The sequence below is a fragment of the Scyliorhinus canicula genome, chromosome 27, assembly GCF_902713615.1.
Source record: "Scyliorhinus canicula chromosome 27, sScyCan1.1, whole genome shotgun sequence".
NCBI classification, from domain to species: Eukaryota; Metazoa; Chordata; class Chondrichthyes; order Carcharhiniformes; family Scyliorhinidae; genus Scyliorhinus; species Scyliorhinus canicula.
The window spans coordinates 16,163,202-16,179,098 of NC_052172.1; the positions used below are offsets into that span (position 1 = coordinate 16,163,202).

At 53.1% G+C, this 15,897-nt stretch overlaps 1 protein-coding gene across 3 annotated transcripts in view; it reads left to right on the forward strand.

The window, feature by feature from the left end:
• Positions 1-15,897, forward strand: part of prkd2 (protein kinase D2) — an 83,102-nt gene that overhangs the window by 47,501 nt on the left and 19,704 nt on the right. For 2 of the 3 annotated variants that reach the window (XM_038786068.1, XM_038786067.1), the window contains exons 4-8: positions 6,214-6,374; positions 8,372-8,579; positions 9,463-9,540; positions 11,299-11,470; positions 15,715-15,838. In XM_038786068.1, coding sequence (XP_038641996.1) covers positions 6,214-6,374; positions 8,372-8,579; positions 9,463-9,540; positions 11,299-11,470; positions 15,715-15,838 — 743 coding nt within the window. Of the gene's footprint in view, positions 1-1,026; positions 1,053-6,213; positions 6,375-8,371; positions 8,580-9,462; positions 9,541-11,298; positions 11,471-15,714; positions 15,839-15,897 lie in introns of all 3 variants that reach the window. The other variant, XM_038786069.1, reaches the window with a different exon arrangement.

Sequence of the window (15,897 nt, forward strand, 5' to 3'; positions counted from 1 at the left end):
TTCGCAGGATGTGCACTCGAGGGATTGGAGCCGCCTTGTCATTTCTCTATCACCCGACCACAATAAGGAGGATTGTATCTGGCCCTTGCTGTACATACGCTGGACAAAATAGAGCTCCCTCTATACTGTCCCCATCAAACACTCCCAGGACAGGTACAGCACGAGGTTAGATACAGAGTAAAGCTGCCTCTACACTGTCCCCATCAAACACTCCCAGGACAGGTACAGCACGGGGTTAGATACAGAGTAAAGCTCCCTCTATACTGTCCCCATCAAATACACCAAGGACAGGTACAGCACGGGGTTAGATACAGAGTAAAGCTCCCTCTATACTGTCCCCATCAAATACTCCCAGGACAGGTACAGCACGGGGTTAGATACAGAGTAAAGCTCCCTCTATACTGTCCCCATCAAATACACCCAGGACAGGTACAGCACGGGGTTAGATACAGAGTAAAGCTCCCTCTACACTGTCCCCATCAAATACACCCAGGACAGGTACAGCACGGGGTTAGATACAGAGTAAAGCTCCCTCTACACTGTCCCCATCAAACATTGCCAGGACAGGTACATCACGGGGTTAGATGCAGAGTAAAGCTCCCTCTACATTGTCCCCATCAAACACTCCCAGGACAGGTACAGCACGGGGTTAGATACAGAGTAAAGCTCCCTCTACACTGTCCCCATCAAACACTCCCAGGGCAGGTACAGCACGGGGTTAGATACAGAGTAAAGCTCCCTCTACACTGTCCCCATCAAACATTCCCAGGGCAGGTACATCACGGGGTTAGATGCAGAGTAAAGCTCCCTCTACACTGTCCCCATCAAACACTCCCAGGACAGGTACAGCACGGGGTTAGATACAGAGTAAAGCTCCCTCTACACTGTCCCAATCAAACACTCCCAGGGCAGGTACAGCACGGGGTTAGATACAGAGTAAAACTCCCTCTACACTGTCCCAATTTTCTGTGAGATTAAACTGACTGTCCAGGTGATTTTGTTATGTTCTCTATCTCTCCTTTGCAGCAGATTTCTGATGTGGTACGAAGCAGGTATTTGGTCTGATTTTTAATCTGTCCCCAGCCCTGTTCCAACATATTTGTAACAGGGAGATTTAATTGAGCCTCTCTGCTCTGCAAAGGGCTTGGCCCTGTACACACGTGTGTGATATCTTTGGTAGGGACATTGCACACATCCTGTTTGTACCTAACCCAAGGCTGGTCAGCTCTTACCCAGGGAAGACTCAGATACTCGAGTGTAAAGTTGCTTTTTTTCTGTGTTATCCCTGGTAGGGCCGTTCTTGTATTTTGGTGATCTTCTCAATCTCGCCCCTCCCCGTGCGTCTTTCTATTCCAGATGCTTATCTGGGGAGGGACACGCTCACATTTGGGGCAGTTTGTTGACGCTTCACTGGGCTCATTCCTGGATTGAAAGGGTTGCCTTTATGAGGAAAGTTTGAGCAGGTTGGGCCGATACTCGATGGAATTCAGCAGAACGAGAGGGGATCTTATTGAAACGTTTTAAGGTTCTGAGGGGACTCGACAGGGTGGATGCTGGGAAAATGTTTGTCCCCCCCACCGCCCCCCCACCGTGAGGGAATTATGTCCTCCCCGTGTCTGCGTGGGTTTTTTTCGGGTGCTCTGGTTTCCTCCCACAGTCCAAAGATGTGCGGGTTAGGTGGATTGGCCGTGATAAATTGCCCTTAGTGTCCAAAAAGGTTACATGGGTAGGGCGGGGATGTGAGCCTAGATCGGGTCCTCTTTCAGCGGTTTTGGTGTAGACGATGGGATGAATGGCTTCCTTCCGCATCTAAAGGTTAGAGACTGTATGATAGGAACAGGAGGAGGCCATTCAGCCCTTCGGGCCTGCTCTGCTATTCATTATGATCACGGCTGATCATCCAACTCAACAGCCTGTTGCTGCTTTCCCCCATATCATAGATATCATGGAATTTACAGTGCTGAAGGAGGCCATTTGGCCCATAGAGTCTGCACCGGCCCTTTAGAGAGAGCACCCTACCTAAGCCCACGCCTCCACCCTATCCCCGTAACCCAGTAACCCCACCTCACATTTTTGGACACTTAAAGGCAATTTATCACGGCCAATCCACCTAGCCTGCATACCTTTGGACTGTGGGAGGAAACCGGAGCACCCGGAGGAAATCCACGCAGACACAGGGAAAACGTGCAAACTCCACACATCATATCCTTTGATCCCCTTCACCCAGAATGCTGTATCCAACTGGTTCCTGAAAATATGCAATATTTTCGCATCAACTACTTGCTGTGGTGACGATTTCCACAGGCCGACCACTCTCTGGGTGAAGAAATTTCTCCTCATCCCTGTCCTAAATGGTCTACCCCGTATCCTCAGACTGTGACCCCTGGTTCTGGACACACCCACCATCGGGAACATCCTTCCTGCATCTACCCTGTCCAATCCTGTTAGAATTTTATCTGTTTATCTGAGACCCCCCCCCCGCCTCATTCCTCTGAACTCCAGCTAATACAATCCTAACCGACTCAATCTCTCCTCAGAAGTCAGTCCCACCATCCCTGGAATCAGCCTGGTAAACCTTCGCTGCACTCCCTCTGTCGCAAGAACATCCTTTCTCAGATAAGGAGACCAAAACCGCACACGATATGATCGTTTATGATCTTATTTAGATTCCCTATCTGACCTACATGTGCCTGGACATCTCTGCATCGGTCTGCAGATAGCAACGGCCGATTAGACATCGGAGATGAAAATGAAATGAAAATCGCTTATTGTCACGAGTAGGCTTCAAATGAAGTTACTGTGAAAAGCCCCCTAGTCGCCACATTCCGGCACCTGTTCGGGGAGGCTGGTACGGGAATCGAACCGTGCTGCTGTCCTGCCTTCAAAGCCAGAGATTTAGCCCAGTGTGCTAAACAGCCCTCTTTATCTCGTCCCTCTTTCTTCTCCATGTGCCCCCCCCCCCATCACTATATCTCCTTTTTACTCTCTCTCTCTTCCCTCTCTCCAAACAGCTCACTTCACCCTTTGGAACAAACACTCAACTTGAGATCTTTGCTGCGCCACGTGAGCTTTGGGCCCCACCTGCTGGCTGACTTTGGTACAACAGGGTGACCTGACCTGATTTCTTGACGGATGGCTTACCCTTCCCGACCTTGCACACGCTTGTTCTGCAGGATTTGACCCTTTTTTTTGTTTGTTCATTCCCCCAGCCTCAGCTTGGTGTCAAACCCCGGGCGCCGATTACTAGCTGGGTTGGCGAGAAAAGGTTTTACCCGTCGTCCCTTCTTTTTCCCAGCTCGCAGAGGGCTCAACAGCAGATGGACTATCTGAAGAGAGAACTTTGCGGAAGGCGGGCAGGGGCATGTCAGGCTGAATGGCCACCTCCTGCGCTGTAACGAAGGGGGGGGGGGGGCTCCATTTGACGCTGCAAATCACTCGCATTTAATGGCTGTGTCACAGCTCCGACAGGTTCCACACTCTCCGTGTCTGCCTCTTGTACTGTGGTGTGTGGCCTGTACTCCCAATCCCAGGTTCCTGAAGCTCGGGCTCCACATCTGTTCTGCAGCCAACTCTGCAAAGCTATGGGGACTGGACATCAGCGAAGGCCTCCTTTTATTTCGATCAGTAGGTTGTAGGTTCTAATCCCGCTCCAGAGGCTGCGATGTAAAATCCAAGCTGACCCTCCCAAACGTCAGTACTGGGGAGTGCTGCACTGTCAGATGCACCATCTTTGGACGAGATGCTAAGCAGAAGCCTTTGCTCCCTCTTGGGGTGGGCGTCAAAGATCCCCTGGTGCCATTTTGAAGAAGAGCAGAGTCGTTCATCCCAGTGTCATTGAGTCATTTATGGCCATTCGGCCCATCAAGTCCATGCCGGCACTCTATGGAGTAGTCCAGTCCGTCCCAATTATCTACACCAAAGGCTAGTATATGATGGAGGCATGAAGGGGGCCGGCACGGCAGCGCAGCAGTTAGCACTGCTGCCTCACGGCGCCGAGGACATGGGTTCGATCCCAGCCCTGGGTCACTGTCTGAGTGGATTTTGCACATTCTCCCTGTGTGTGGGTGAGCCTCACCCCCCACAATCCAAAAAGATGTGCAGGGTAGGTGGTTCGGCCATGCTAAATTGCCCCTTCATTTAAAAAAAAAAGATGGAGGAATAATACAGCAGCTCTTACCTTCAACAAGTTTATTCTGCTCTAAACTCAGCAATGACACAACTTTCTTGTCGTTCCCCCAACTGGCCCAGCTGTGACCATTTGTACACTTTTGGAAGTTGAGCCAGTAACCATCACCTGCCTTTTGTCATGGGTCAGGGTTCAGAGAACCCCAATGGAATTCACCTGACCCACAACTTTTACTAGATTGTGGTATGGGGAGCACACGGCCCACTCTACAGGTGGTTCAATAGAAATGGACAAGTATTTTTAAAAGCAAAACAATGTTTATTCTATGAACTCAAGTTAACCTTTTTAAAACATAGTGAACATCTTAGCAACCATTAATTCAAATACAACCCCCAAAGAATACAACACTAAGTAATCCTTTAAGCTTTCCTTTTTAACATCCATTTGACTTAAAAATAAAACCTTTATCAGAAGCACATCAGGTTAAAGTCACTACTGAAAACATTTATAATTCTGAATTCACCAAATGATCAAGAGATAGCCTTTTGATGGCAGAGAGAACAGCAGTACACCTGCTCCGTCTGGCTTCAGCTCCAACACTGAAAGCGAGACTAAAACCGACCCTGCAGCAAACGGCCTAAAACGAAAGTAAAAAGCTGACAGACAGCCCAGCTCCACCCACACTCTGACATCACTACTGAACACCTATTTCTTTAAGATACATTTCTTAAACACCCATTTCTTAAAGGTACATTTCTTAAACACCCATTTCTTAAAGGTACTCTCACATGACACTTTAATAAGGCAAACTAGCACAGGCACAGTGGGCTGAATGGTCTCCTGTACTTGAAGATTCTGTGACAAGATGGTTGCCCAAGAATGTAGAGCGAGGGGGATTCAAGAGCTGGTGGCCGAGACAGCTGAAATATTCAGCCAAAGGTGAGAGTTGGGCAGATCTGGAACAGGCATTAATATATAGTACGTTTCAGAGGGTCTTGGATAAGTCCATCAATAATACACTCCTGTGCCCACTCACCTACATTGATCTCTGGTCAAGCAACGCCTTGATTTAACAAAAAAATAATGATTCTCATCCTTGTTTTCAAATCCATCCATGGAGTCGTCCCTCCCTATCTCTGTGATATCTCCCAGCCCCACAGCCCTCCGAAATCCCCGCACTCCTCTGATTCTCGCCTCTTGGGTATCCACGCTTTGTTTAATCGCTCCGCCGTTAGTCGTTGTGTCTGGAGCTGCCTGTGCCTAAACTCTGGACTTCACTCCCTGAACCTCTCTTATCCTCCCCCCCCCCGGCATCTCACTTTACTTCCTTTACGATACTCCAACCTCTTTTTCCGAGCCTTTGATCCTCTGACCCAAGCCTCCTCATGTGGCTTTGTCCAATATAGTCTTGTCGTGCTGCAGCGAGGCACCCTGGGGATGTCCTGTTATGCTGAGGGTGCTCAATAAATCTGAGTGGTTGTAGGTGGATGTCATGATATGCACTCATGCACATAATGAGATACAGACAGGCAGTGACAGACACCCAGTACAGCCAATCAGCACACAGGACAGAACACAACCAATCACCAGGCAGAACACTAGAGGGTGGTTTCCCACTATAAAACACACGAGGCATCAACACTCTGCCTCTTTCCACTGGTGACAACTGTAGTGACAGTCAGGGTGTATATATCAGTTAGCACCTTCTACACGTGGCTCAGAGCTAGTCTGGTCTAGTTAGTTATACTGTAGTAAGCACGCTTAGATTAGTAGAGCGTCAAACGCACAGCGAATTGTGTGCACTGCTCAACAAGTTCAATAAAGCGTATTGAACTAACATCAAAGTTTGGAGACTACTTTACAGTACAACTGAATGCAGTTGCAGTCCGTGTTACCCCAGGGTGATTAACACGAGAGTGTACGTGTCCGTTCACCAGGACTGGGGGAGTCGGACGCTGACTTGGAAACCTTGGGCGGAGTTCCCGGCCAATGGACATTTCCATTGTCCGCGTCTCGCCCGTGGCGACCTTGCGGAAGAATCCCGCCCCTTGTGTAATATGCAATCTTTGTTTGACGTTTGGATCCAGGGTGTGGATTGAACTACCACAAGAGATGTGCATTCAGCATCCCCAATAACTGCACTGGTGCCAGGAAAAGAAGATTGTCCAACACCTCGCTCACCGGTTCCATCACCTCGCGACTATCAGCCACGGAATATTTGCCAGCATCGCCTAGTGACAGTCCGATGGTAAGTTCCTGACTTTTATTAATTCAATTATATCGACCGTGTTTCTGTTTAATGTGCATCTCACTCCATCAAGTATGTGTGTGTGTGTGCGTGTGTCCATCCGAGACATCAGGGTCTCTCTCGCCCCTGGACCCCCGGATCGTCTGACGCTCCAAAGCTCTCTACTGGGCTCGGGCCCACCGTCACCTTCAGGGCCTCCGACATGATGTCTGCAAAGCCCTGCCAGATTCCCCCAAGCTTCGGACAGACCCAGAACATGCGGACATAATTGGCCGGCCCACTCGTGCATCGCCCACACCTATCCTCCACCCCTTCAAAAAAACGTGCTCATCCTGGCTACCGTCAATATGTGCCCTGTGAACCACCTTGAACTGGATACGGATAAGCCTAGCGTACGACGAGGATGCGTTCACCCTCCTCAGGGTCTCCTCCCACAGCCCAGCCTCCAACTCCTCACCCAACTCGTCCTCCCAGTTGCGCTTCACTATCCCTATCGGGGCTCCCTCCCAATCCATCAGCTCCTCGTAAATAGCTGACACCTTCCCCTCCCCTACACCTGTTGAGAGAGAGAAAGACTTTTGAAGGAAGGGAGACAGAAAAGCAGAACGCGGGCAGCACGGTGGCGCAGTGGGTTAGCCCTGATGCCTCACGGCACCGAGGTCCCAGGTTCGATCCCGGCTCTGGGTCACTGTCCGTGTGGAGTTTGCACGTTCTCCCCGTGTCTGCGTGGGTTTCGCCCCCACAACCCAAAAATGTGCAGGGTAGGTGGATCGGCCACGCTAAATTGCCCCTTAATTGGAAAAAAATAATTGGGTACTCTAAATTTTAAAAAAGAAAAAAAAAAGAAAAGCAGAACGCTTTGGGGAGATGCAGGGGGATGAAGGGAGCGAGGGATGGCCAGTGTTGATGGAATGTGTAGGTGCGGGAGGAGGAGAGAGGCAATTGAGTTCTGGACAGTAACTCTCACTCTGGAAGCAGAGGGAGATGGTTCCAGATGGGTCTTAGCGGGCTGCCGTTATCCGATGACGATTGCAATGGGTAGTGTTGATTCAAGATATACCCCATCCTTCACTCAACACAAAGCCGTTGACTCCAGTTAGAGGGGCATCTGTGATTAGCACAACTCATTACTAAGATGTCGCACCAAGACACTCCTTTTGAAAGAAGATCTTAAGATTGATGTGAAAAGGGCAGCACGGTGGCCTAGTGGTTAGCACAACCGCCTCACGGCGCTGAGGTCCCAGGTTCGATCCCGGCTCTGGGTCACTGTCCGTGTGGAGTTTGCACATTCTCCCCGTGTCTGCGTGGGTTTCGCCCCCACAACCCACAAATGTGCAGAGTAGGTGGATTGGCCGTGCTAAATTGCCCCTTAATTGGAAAAAATAATTGGGTAATCTAAATTTATAAAAAAGAAAAAAAAAAGATTGATGTGAAAATAAAAGAACTCTTTGGGCTTGCAAATGATGCCATTTATCTGCAGTTAACATTGAAGACACACGATTCTCTAAAACGATTCCTCATTTTGACGACTGACGATGTTGTGTCAGTGTACACAGCAGGATCCCACGGTTGTAATGTCCAGATAATCGGATTCCTCCCCTTTTAAGTCACGAGCTCCCTACAAGCGTTGGGAGTGCCTGGCTGGCCTATCACTTTGCCTGAGTTATTCGACTAGAGCAATGATTTAGCACCATAACATATCCATGGAAAGTGTGGCACGACAGATGGTTTATCTTTTGAAGGTTGCACGGGGAAAGTGTGAGCCAGTTTGCACACTTTGGCCTGTCAAATAACTGAGACAAATGGATCAGTTAGTGGTGCTTTGGATGTTGTTAAGGGAGCGAAAGTTAGCCAAGACATCAGGAGAACTTCCTTGGCCACGTTTTCAAGATGACTGTTAGGTCGTTGATTTTCTTTTCCCCTCCTCTTAATCGTTCTCTCTCTCTCTCATTCTCTCCTTCTCTTCCCCCACCCCTTCTGCTTCTTTCGAAGTACAGAAGATCTTGGCAGAAACCTTGTCGCTGAAGGAGAAGCGTTTGAACTTGGTCACCTACATCGGCCGGCCCATTGAGCTGGACAAGATCTTCCTGTCGAAGGTCAAGGTCCCTCACACGTTCGCCGTGCACTCGTACACCCGGCCCACCGTCTGCCAGTACTGCAAAAAGCTGCTGAAGGGGCTATTTCGGCAAGGGCTACAGTGCAAAGGTCAGTGTGCGAGTCACAAATCGGTCGATTCGGGTTTAGGGTTTGACCTCCGGAGTCTCATCACGGTTTAACTGAGGAGTGGGGGGGGGGGGGGGGGGGGGGGGGGGGGGGGGGGGGGGGGGACGCATTGCTGCAGGACGAGTGGGGGGGAAAAATGCCAAATCCTTGGTGCATCGGAGGGCACAGACCATCCAAACTTAGGAGAGCTTGTGTTTCTGTAACGCAATATAAATACCGTCTCTTTGCTGGGCTGGGATTCAAAACTGTGCACTTGGGCGGCACGGCAGTTAACACTGCTGCCTCCCAGCTCCGGGAAGCCGGGTTCGATTCTGACCTTGGGTCACTGCCTGTGTGGAGTTTGCAAGTCCTCTCCGTGTCTACGGGGGTTTCCTCCGGGTGCTCCGGTTTCCTCCCACAGTCCAAAGATGTGCAGGTTAGGTGGATTGGTCATGATGAAATTGCCCCTTAGTGGGCAGGGATGGGCAAGTTAGTTTCCGGGGATAGGGTGGGGTGGAGGGAAGTGGACCTGGGTCGAGTGCTCTTTGGAATGTCGAACGGCGATGGGCCGAATGGCCTCCGTCCGCCCAGTAGGGGTTCTATGATTTAAAAAAAATTTATAGTATCCAATTTATTTTTTCCAATTAAGGGGCAGTTTAGCCTGGCCAATCCACCTACTCTGCACATCTTTGGGTTGTGGGGGGTGAAACCCACGCAGACACGGGGAGAATGTGCAAACTCCACACGGACAGTGAAGAGCCGGGATCGAACCTGGGACCTCGGCGCCGTGAGGCCGCAGGGCTAACCCACTGCGCCACCGTGCTGCCCTGGGGGATTCTATGATTGTGTGTGTGTGTGTTTAATCCTTCCCCATTTTGCTCCTCAGACTGCAAGTTCAACTGCCACAAACGATGCCTCGAGAAAGTGCCCAATGACTGCTTGGGGGAATCGGTCCTCAATGGAGGTTAGGAGCAACCGTTTGCCGATTTAATTAATTTGGGGGGCAGGAGCATTGTTGGCTAGGCTGGCATTTGTGGCAGCCATTATGTGCACAGCAAGCTCCCACAAACAACCATTTTTATTCCAAAAAACATTTTTTTTTTTAAAATACCAAATTTTTTTTTTGACAAATGTTCACCTGGACTCGCAACGTCAGCTCTTTTCTCTCCCTTCAGATGCTGCCAGACCTGCTGAGATTTTCCAGCATTTTCTCTTTGACTGGCACACTTCCTACATTACAGCCACTGAGGAACTTTTTGAAGTGTAGAATGCTTCGAGCTGACCAGTGGTCATGAAAGGTGCTATATTAATGCAGAAAGGTCTGGTTGATGTTGGTTGAGGGGTAACTTCTGGGTGAGGCAACTTGCTGCTTTTCTTGAGCGGGGTGGGGGGGGGGGTGCGGGGGGTGGATTAGAAGTGCCACAGTTACATTTTGCCCCTAGGTTTGACATCTGTACAAGATGGCGCCTCCCGGCAGTGTAGCACTCCCTTGGTACTGCACTGTACCAGCTGAGATTTGTGTGCGCAAGGGTGGGGATAGAACCCACGACCTTCTGACCCACTAATGTTTTGGATGGGATGAATAAGAATGGCCTGTTAGAACCTTGGGGCACTTCGCCCTCTCCTGAATGAATTCTCCCCTATAGCATCCCAATATATTTTGATTTGATTGCCGTCATTTTGCCTCTATTTCATTACTGGTAAGCTATCTCCCACCGTTTCTTGGCTTTAATTTTCCTAATCTAATTGACTAAATTTACTGAAGAGGGAGATGGGTTTGTTGGCGTCATGGATCCAATAGCTGCTTCTTTTTAGCGATTTAGATAGACCAGTTAACGCGTGGATTCTTTAAATCTCATCAAGTGGAGACCGAGTCCCAAGAATTTAGGAGGATTTTTCCGCTCATGAAAAGATTGAGCCCCACTGGTCAATGCTGGTCGTTACGTACCACGTTAGCTTCCCTCACCCTCTCTTCATCTCACCCCATCGTCGGGTTCCTTTCTCCCTCCCTTAGGCAAACACCACCTGTCCAATTTGCCTCAACCATTTCTTGTGGTAACCAGTTCGACGTTCCCGCCACACTCCGGAGCAAAGAGGTTTCTCCTGATTGGATTTATCGGTGACAGCGTGTTTTATATTTATGGATCTTAATTCAGGATGGGGCGGCGATGGCGTGGTGGCCTCGTCACTGGACTAGTGATCCAGAGGTTAATCCTCTTGAGAACCCGGGTTCGAATCCCACCTTGGCAGATGGCGAAACTTGAATTCAACAAAAGTTGTTAAGAGGTTAGCGATAATCGCGAAACCATTGCCAAGCGTCGTTAAAAACCCGTCTGGTTCACTAACGCCCCCTATAGGGCAGGAAATCTGCCGTCCTTACCCGGTCTGGCCTACATGTGACTCCAGACCCACAACAAAAGTGGTCGACTCGTAACTGCCCCTTCTGAAATTGCCCCTCCAGTTCAAGGGCAGTTAGGGATGGGCAACAAATGGCTCACCTCCCATGAATGAAGAAAGGGAAACGTGTGGAATTATCTCTGTCTTGTCCTATCGACTCCCTTCAGAACCTTGAACGCCTGTATTAGATCATCACCTCAGAAGTCCAGATCGAGATGGCCATTCTTTCTCACGGGGCTACTGTACATGTTTTTTTTTTTGCTTTCCCCTACGTTGTTGGCCTGGTTTTGAGATCTGTGGAGTTTGAACCTCTGTCCCGTTGCAGATTTGATGAGTCCGAGTTTCGACGCGGACGTAAACATGGAGGACGTGAGCGACTTCGGAGACGGGGACAAGACGCTGACGACGGAAGACTTTGAAGATTCGTCCACCAACGCCGGCGCCGGCTCGGAGAATGGTTTCCCCGGGGACGACGACAGTCCCAACAGAATGATGAGGTAACCCGGCCAATCGTTTTAGAATTTGGAGGGGGGGGGGTTGCGAATGGAGGAGGATTGCATCTGTGTAGCACCGGTTGCCAATGTCCCTAATGTTGTACGGCCAATTGAGTACTTTTTGAAATGTGGGTCACTGTTGTAACGTTGGCAATGCAGGAAGCCAATTTGCGCACAGCAAGCTCCACAAGCCACAATGTGATAATGACCAGGTAATTTGGTTTTTAAGGATGTTCGTTGAGGGACACCAGGGGGGAGAGCGCACTGTGGTGCTATCCATCCAAGCGGACAAAGAGGGCCTGGGTTTAATACAAACAAAATAGAAGCAGGAGGAGGCCATTCGGCCCTTCGAGCATTCATTATGATCATGGCTGATCATAGAACATAGAACATAGAACAGTACAGCACAGAACAGGCCCTTCGGCCCTCGATGTTGTGCCGAGCCATGATCACCCTGCTGAAACCCACGTATCCACCCTATACCCGTAACTCAATAACCCCCCCACTTAACCTTACTTTTTAGGACACTACGGGCAATTTAGCATGGCCAATCCACCTAACCCTTTGGACTGTGGGTGGAAACCGGAGCACCCGGAGGAAACCCACGCACACACTGGGAGGACGTGCAGACTCCACACAGACAGTGACCCAGCCGGGAATCGAACCTGGGACCCTGGAGCTGTGGTCAAGTTCAATACCCTGTTCCGGCCTTCCCTTCCCCCCCCCCCCCCCATATCTCTTGGCCCCAAGAACTATATTGAAATACTTCTTGAAATCACTACTTTCCGTGGTGGTGAATTCCACAGATTCACCACTCTCTGGGTGACGGAATTGCTCCTCACCTCAATCCTAAAATGTTTATCCCTTCTCCTCAAACCTTGACCCCTCGTTATTGACTCCCCCACCATCAGGAACATTCTTTCTGAATCTACCCTGTCTCGTGTCTCATCGGAACAGCACCTCCGACAGTGCAGCGCCCCCTCAGCCCTGCAGTGCCCCCTCAGCCCTGCAGCACCCCCTCAGCCCCGCAGTGCCCCCTCAGCCCTGCAGCACTCCCTCAGCCCTGCAGCACTCCCTCAGCCCTGCAGCACTCCCTCAGCCCTGCAGCACTCCCTCAGCCCTGCAGTGCCCCCTCAGCCCTGCAGCACTCCCCTCAGCACTGCAGTGCCCCCTCAGCCCTGCAGCGCCCCCTCAGCCCTGCAGCGCCCCCTCAGCCCTGCAGCACTCCCCTCAGCACTGCAGCGCCCCCTCAGCCCTGCAGCGCCCCCTCAGCCCTGCAGCACTCCCCTCAGCACTGCAGCGCCCCCTCAGCCCTGCAGCACCCCCTCAGCCCTGCAGCACTCCCCTCAGCCCTGCAGCGCCCCCTCAGCCCTGCAGCGCTCCCTCAGCCCTGCAGCGCCCCCTCAGCACTGCAGCGCCCCCTCAGCCCTGCAGCGCCCCCTCAGCACTGCAGCGCCCCCTCAGCCCTGCAGCGCTCCCTCAGCCCTGCAGCACCCCCTCAGCCCTGCAGCACTCCCCTCAGCCCCGCAGCACTCCCTCAGCCCCGCAGCGCCCCCTCAGCCCCGCAGCACTCCCTCAGCCCTGCAGCACTCCCTCAGCCCTGCAGCGCTCCCTCAGCCCTGCAGCGCTCCCTCAGCCCTGCAGCGCCCCCTCAGCCCTGCAGCACCCCCTCAGCCCCGCAGCACCCCCTCAGCCCTGCAGCGCCCCCTCAGCCCTGCAGCGCTCCCTCAGCCCTGCAGCACCCCTCAGCCCCGCAGCGCCCCCTCAGCCCTGCAGCGCCCCCTCAGCCCTGCAGCACTCCCTCAGCCCTGCAGCGCTCCCTCAGCCCTGCAGCGCTCCCTCAGCCCTGCAGCGCTCCCTCAGCCCTGCAGCACTCCCTCAGCCCTGCAGCGCTCCCTCAGCCCTGCAGCCCTCCCTCAGCCCTGCAGCGCCCCCTCAGCCCTGCAGCACTCCCTCAGCCCCGCAGCACTCCCTCAGCCCTGCAGCACTCCCCTCAGCCCCGCAGTGCCCCCTCAGCCCTGCAGCGCCCCCTCAGCCCTGCACGCTCCCTCAGCACTGCAGCACTCCCTCAGCCCTGCAGCGCCCCCTCAGCACTGCAGCACTCCCTCAGCCCTGCAGCGCCCCCTCAGCACTGCAGCACTCCCTCAGCCCTGCAGCGCCCCCTCAGCCCTGCAGCGCCCCCTCAGCCCTGCAGCGCCCCCTCAGCCCTGCAGCACTCCCTCAGCCCTGCAGTGCCCCCTCAGCCCTGCAGCACCCCCTCAGCCCTGCAGCACCCCCTCAGCCCTGCAGCACTCCCTCAGCCCTGCAGCGCTCCCTCAGCCCTGCAGCACCCCCTCAGCCCTGCAGCACCCCCTCAGCCCTGCAGCACTCCCTCAGCCCTGCAGCGCTCCCTCAGCCCTGCAGCACTCCCTCAGCCCTGCACCGGAATATTAGCCGCGACGGTTGTGCTCAAGCCCTGATTCGGATGAAAGAGTGCAGCCGGAGGATCACAATTGTAGGATTGTACGGCTTGGCCCAGTGACCCAGGAGTGTGAGAGTTGAACCCCACTTGTGGGAAAGTGCGTTCAATAAACCTGTGGTAAAATCTATGGATTGGCATTGGAGGAAAGGCTGTGAGAGCGATTGGATTGCTGCATCCTGGGGATTGCCATTGACCAGAAGCTGGACCCAGCCATATAAATGCTGTGGCTACCAGAGCAGGTCAGAGGCTGGGAATCCTGCGGAGAGTAACTCACCTCCTGACTCCCCCAAAGCCTGTCCACCATCTACAAGGCACAAGTCAGGAGTGTGATGTACTGTCCACTTGCCTGGATGAGCGCAGCTCCAACAACACTCAAGAAGCTCAACACCATCCAGGACAAAGCAGCCCCGCTTGATTGGCACCCTTTCCACAAACAATGACGCCCTCTATCAGTGACGCACAGTGGCAGCCGTTCTACAAGATGCACTGCAGGAACCCGCCAAGGCTCCCTGGGTAGAACCTTCTAAACCCAAAACAATGACCATCTAGAAGGACAAGGGGCAGCAGATAGATGGGAAACCCCACCACCTGGAGGTTCCCCTCCAAGTCACTCACCGTCCCGACTGGGAAATATATCGGCCGTTCCTTCACTGTCGCTGGGTCAAAATCCTAGAACTCCCTCCCTAACAGCACTGTAGATGTACCTACAGAGTCCAAGAAGGCTGCTCTCCCCGGGCAGTATTCTGCCCCCCCCACCGGGTGGGAGAGTCGCTGGGGCGCCGCGTGGATCACGCCACGCCGCCCCGACACCTACATGCGATTCTCTCTCTTCCCCCCCCCCGAAACCAGCTCCGCGCGAATCGCCCCTGGCCTCTCGGAGAATCGCCGCAAACAGCGAGCGGCAATTCTCCGGCCAGATGGGCCGAGCGGCTGCGCATAAACGGCCGAGTCCCACCGGCGCGATCCACACCTGGTCACTGCCGGCAGGAACCCATCGCGAAGGCTTGGGGGGGGGGGTCTGTGGAGGGGGGAAGGGGACTCTGTTCCTGGGGGGGCCTCCGATGGAGTCTGGCCCACGATCGGGGCTCACCGATCGGCGGGCCGGCCTCATTCCCCCCCCCCCCTCCCCCACTGGGCCTACCTCCTTCCGCGGCCGACCCCGGAACCCCGGCGCCATGTTGGTGAGGGGCCGGAGCGCTCCGCGAGGTTCCCGCACATGCGCTAGTTGGCGCCGGCCCAACTGCGCATGCGCGGGACCCAAGGCGCCGCATCTTTTAAGCCGAGGCCCCGCCTCCATAAATCGCCACGACGCCCCTGCTAGCCCCACGGAGGGGGGAGAATAGAAGTCCAGGAACGGGTGCCGACACGGGAGTAAAACACTCCGGTTTTTACTCCGGCGTCGGCACTTAGACTCCCGTTGGGAGAATCCCCCCGCCCCCATCTTCTCAAGGGCAATTAAGGATGGGCAACAAATGGTGGGCCCGGCCAGCGAGGCCCATAATCCCGTGAATAAATGTTGTAAAATTCTGAGCTCCATGTGACTCCAGTCCCACTCACGGTAACTGTCTCTTAATTGCCTTCCAAACCGGCCTCGTGGGCCAGACCGTTGTCAGATATTCCCCGCTTGAGAAGGTGGTCTCCGGGCTACGCGAGGTGGACAACCCAGCGTGGCCTTAACGGAACGGTCCACGTCTAGTTTGTTTTTAATGAGCGCGGCCGGCTTTTTCTGTTTGGGCGTTGGAAGTGATCTGAAATCTCTTGTGTTTATTGTTGTGTCCTCCGGCAGTGACCCCATGGTTAATAACATCCCGCTGATGCGTGTGGTGCAATCTGTGAAGCAGACCAAACGGAAACTGAGCACGACTCTGAAGGAGGGCTGGGTGGTTCACTATAGCAACCGGGACGCTCTGGTAAAGAAACCAATCACTTTCCCTGCTCCCACCTTCCATCGTTTCGAGGATTTGACCTC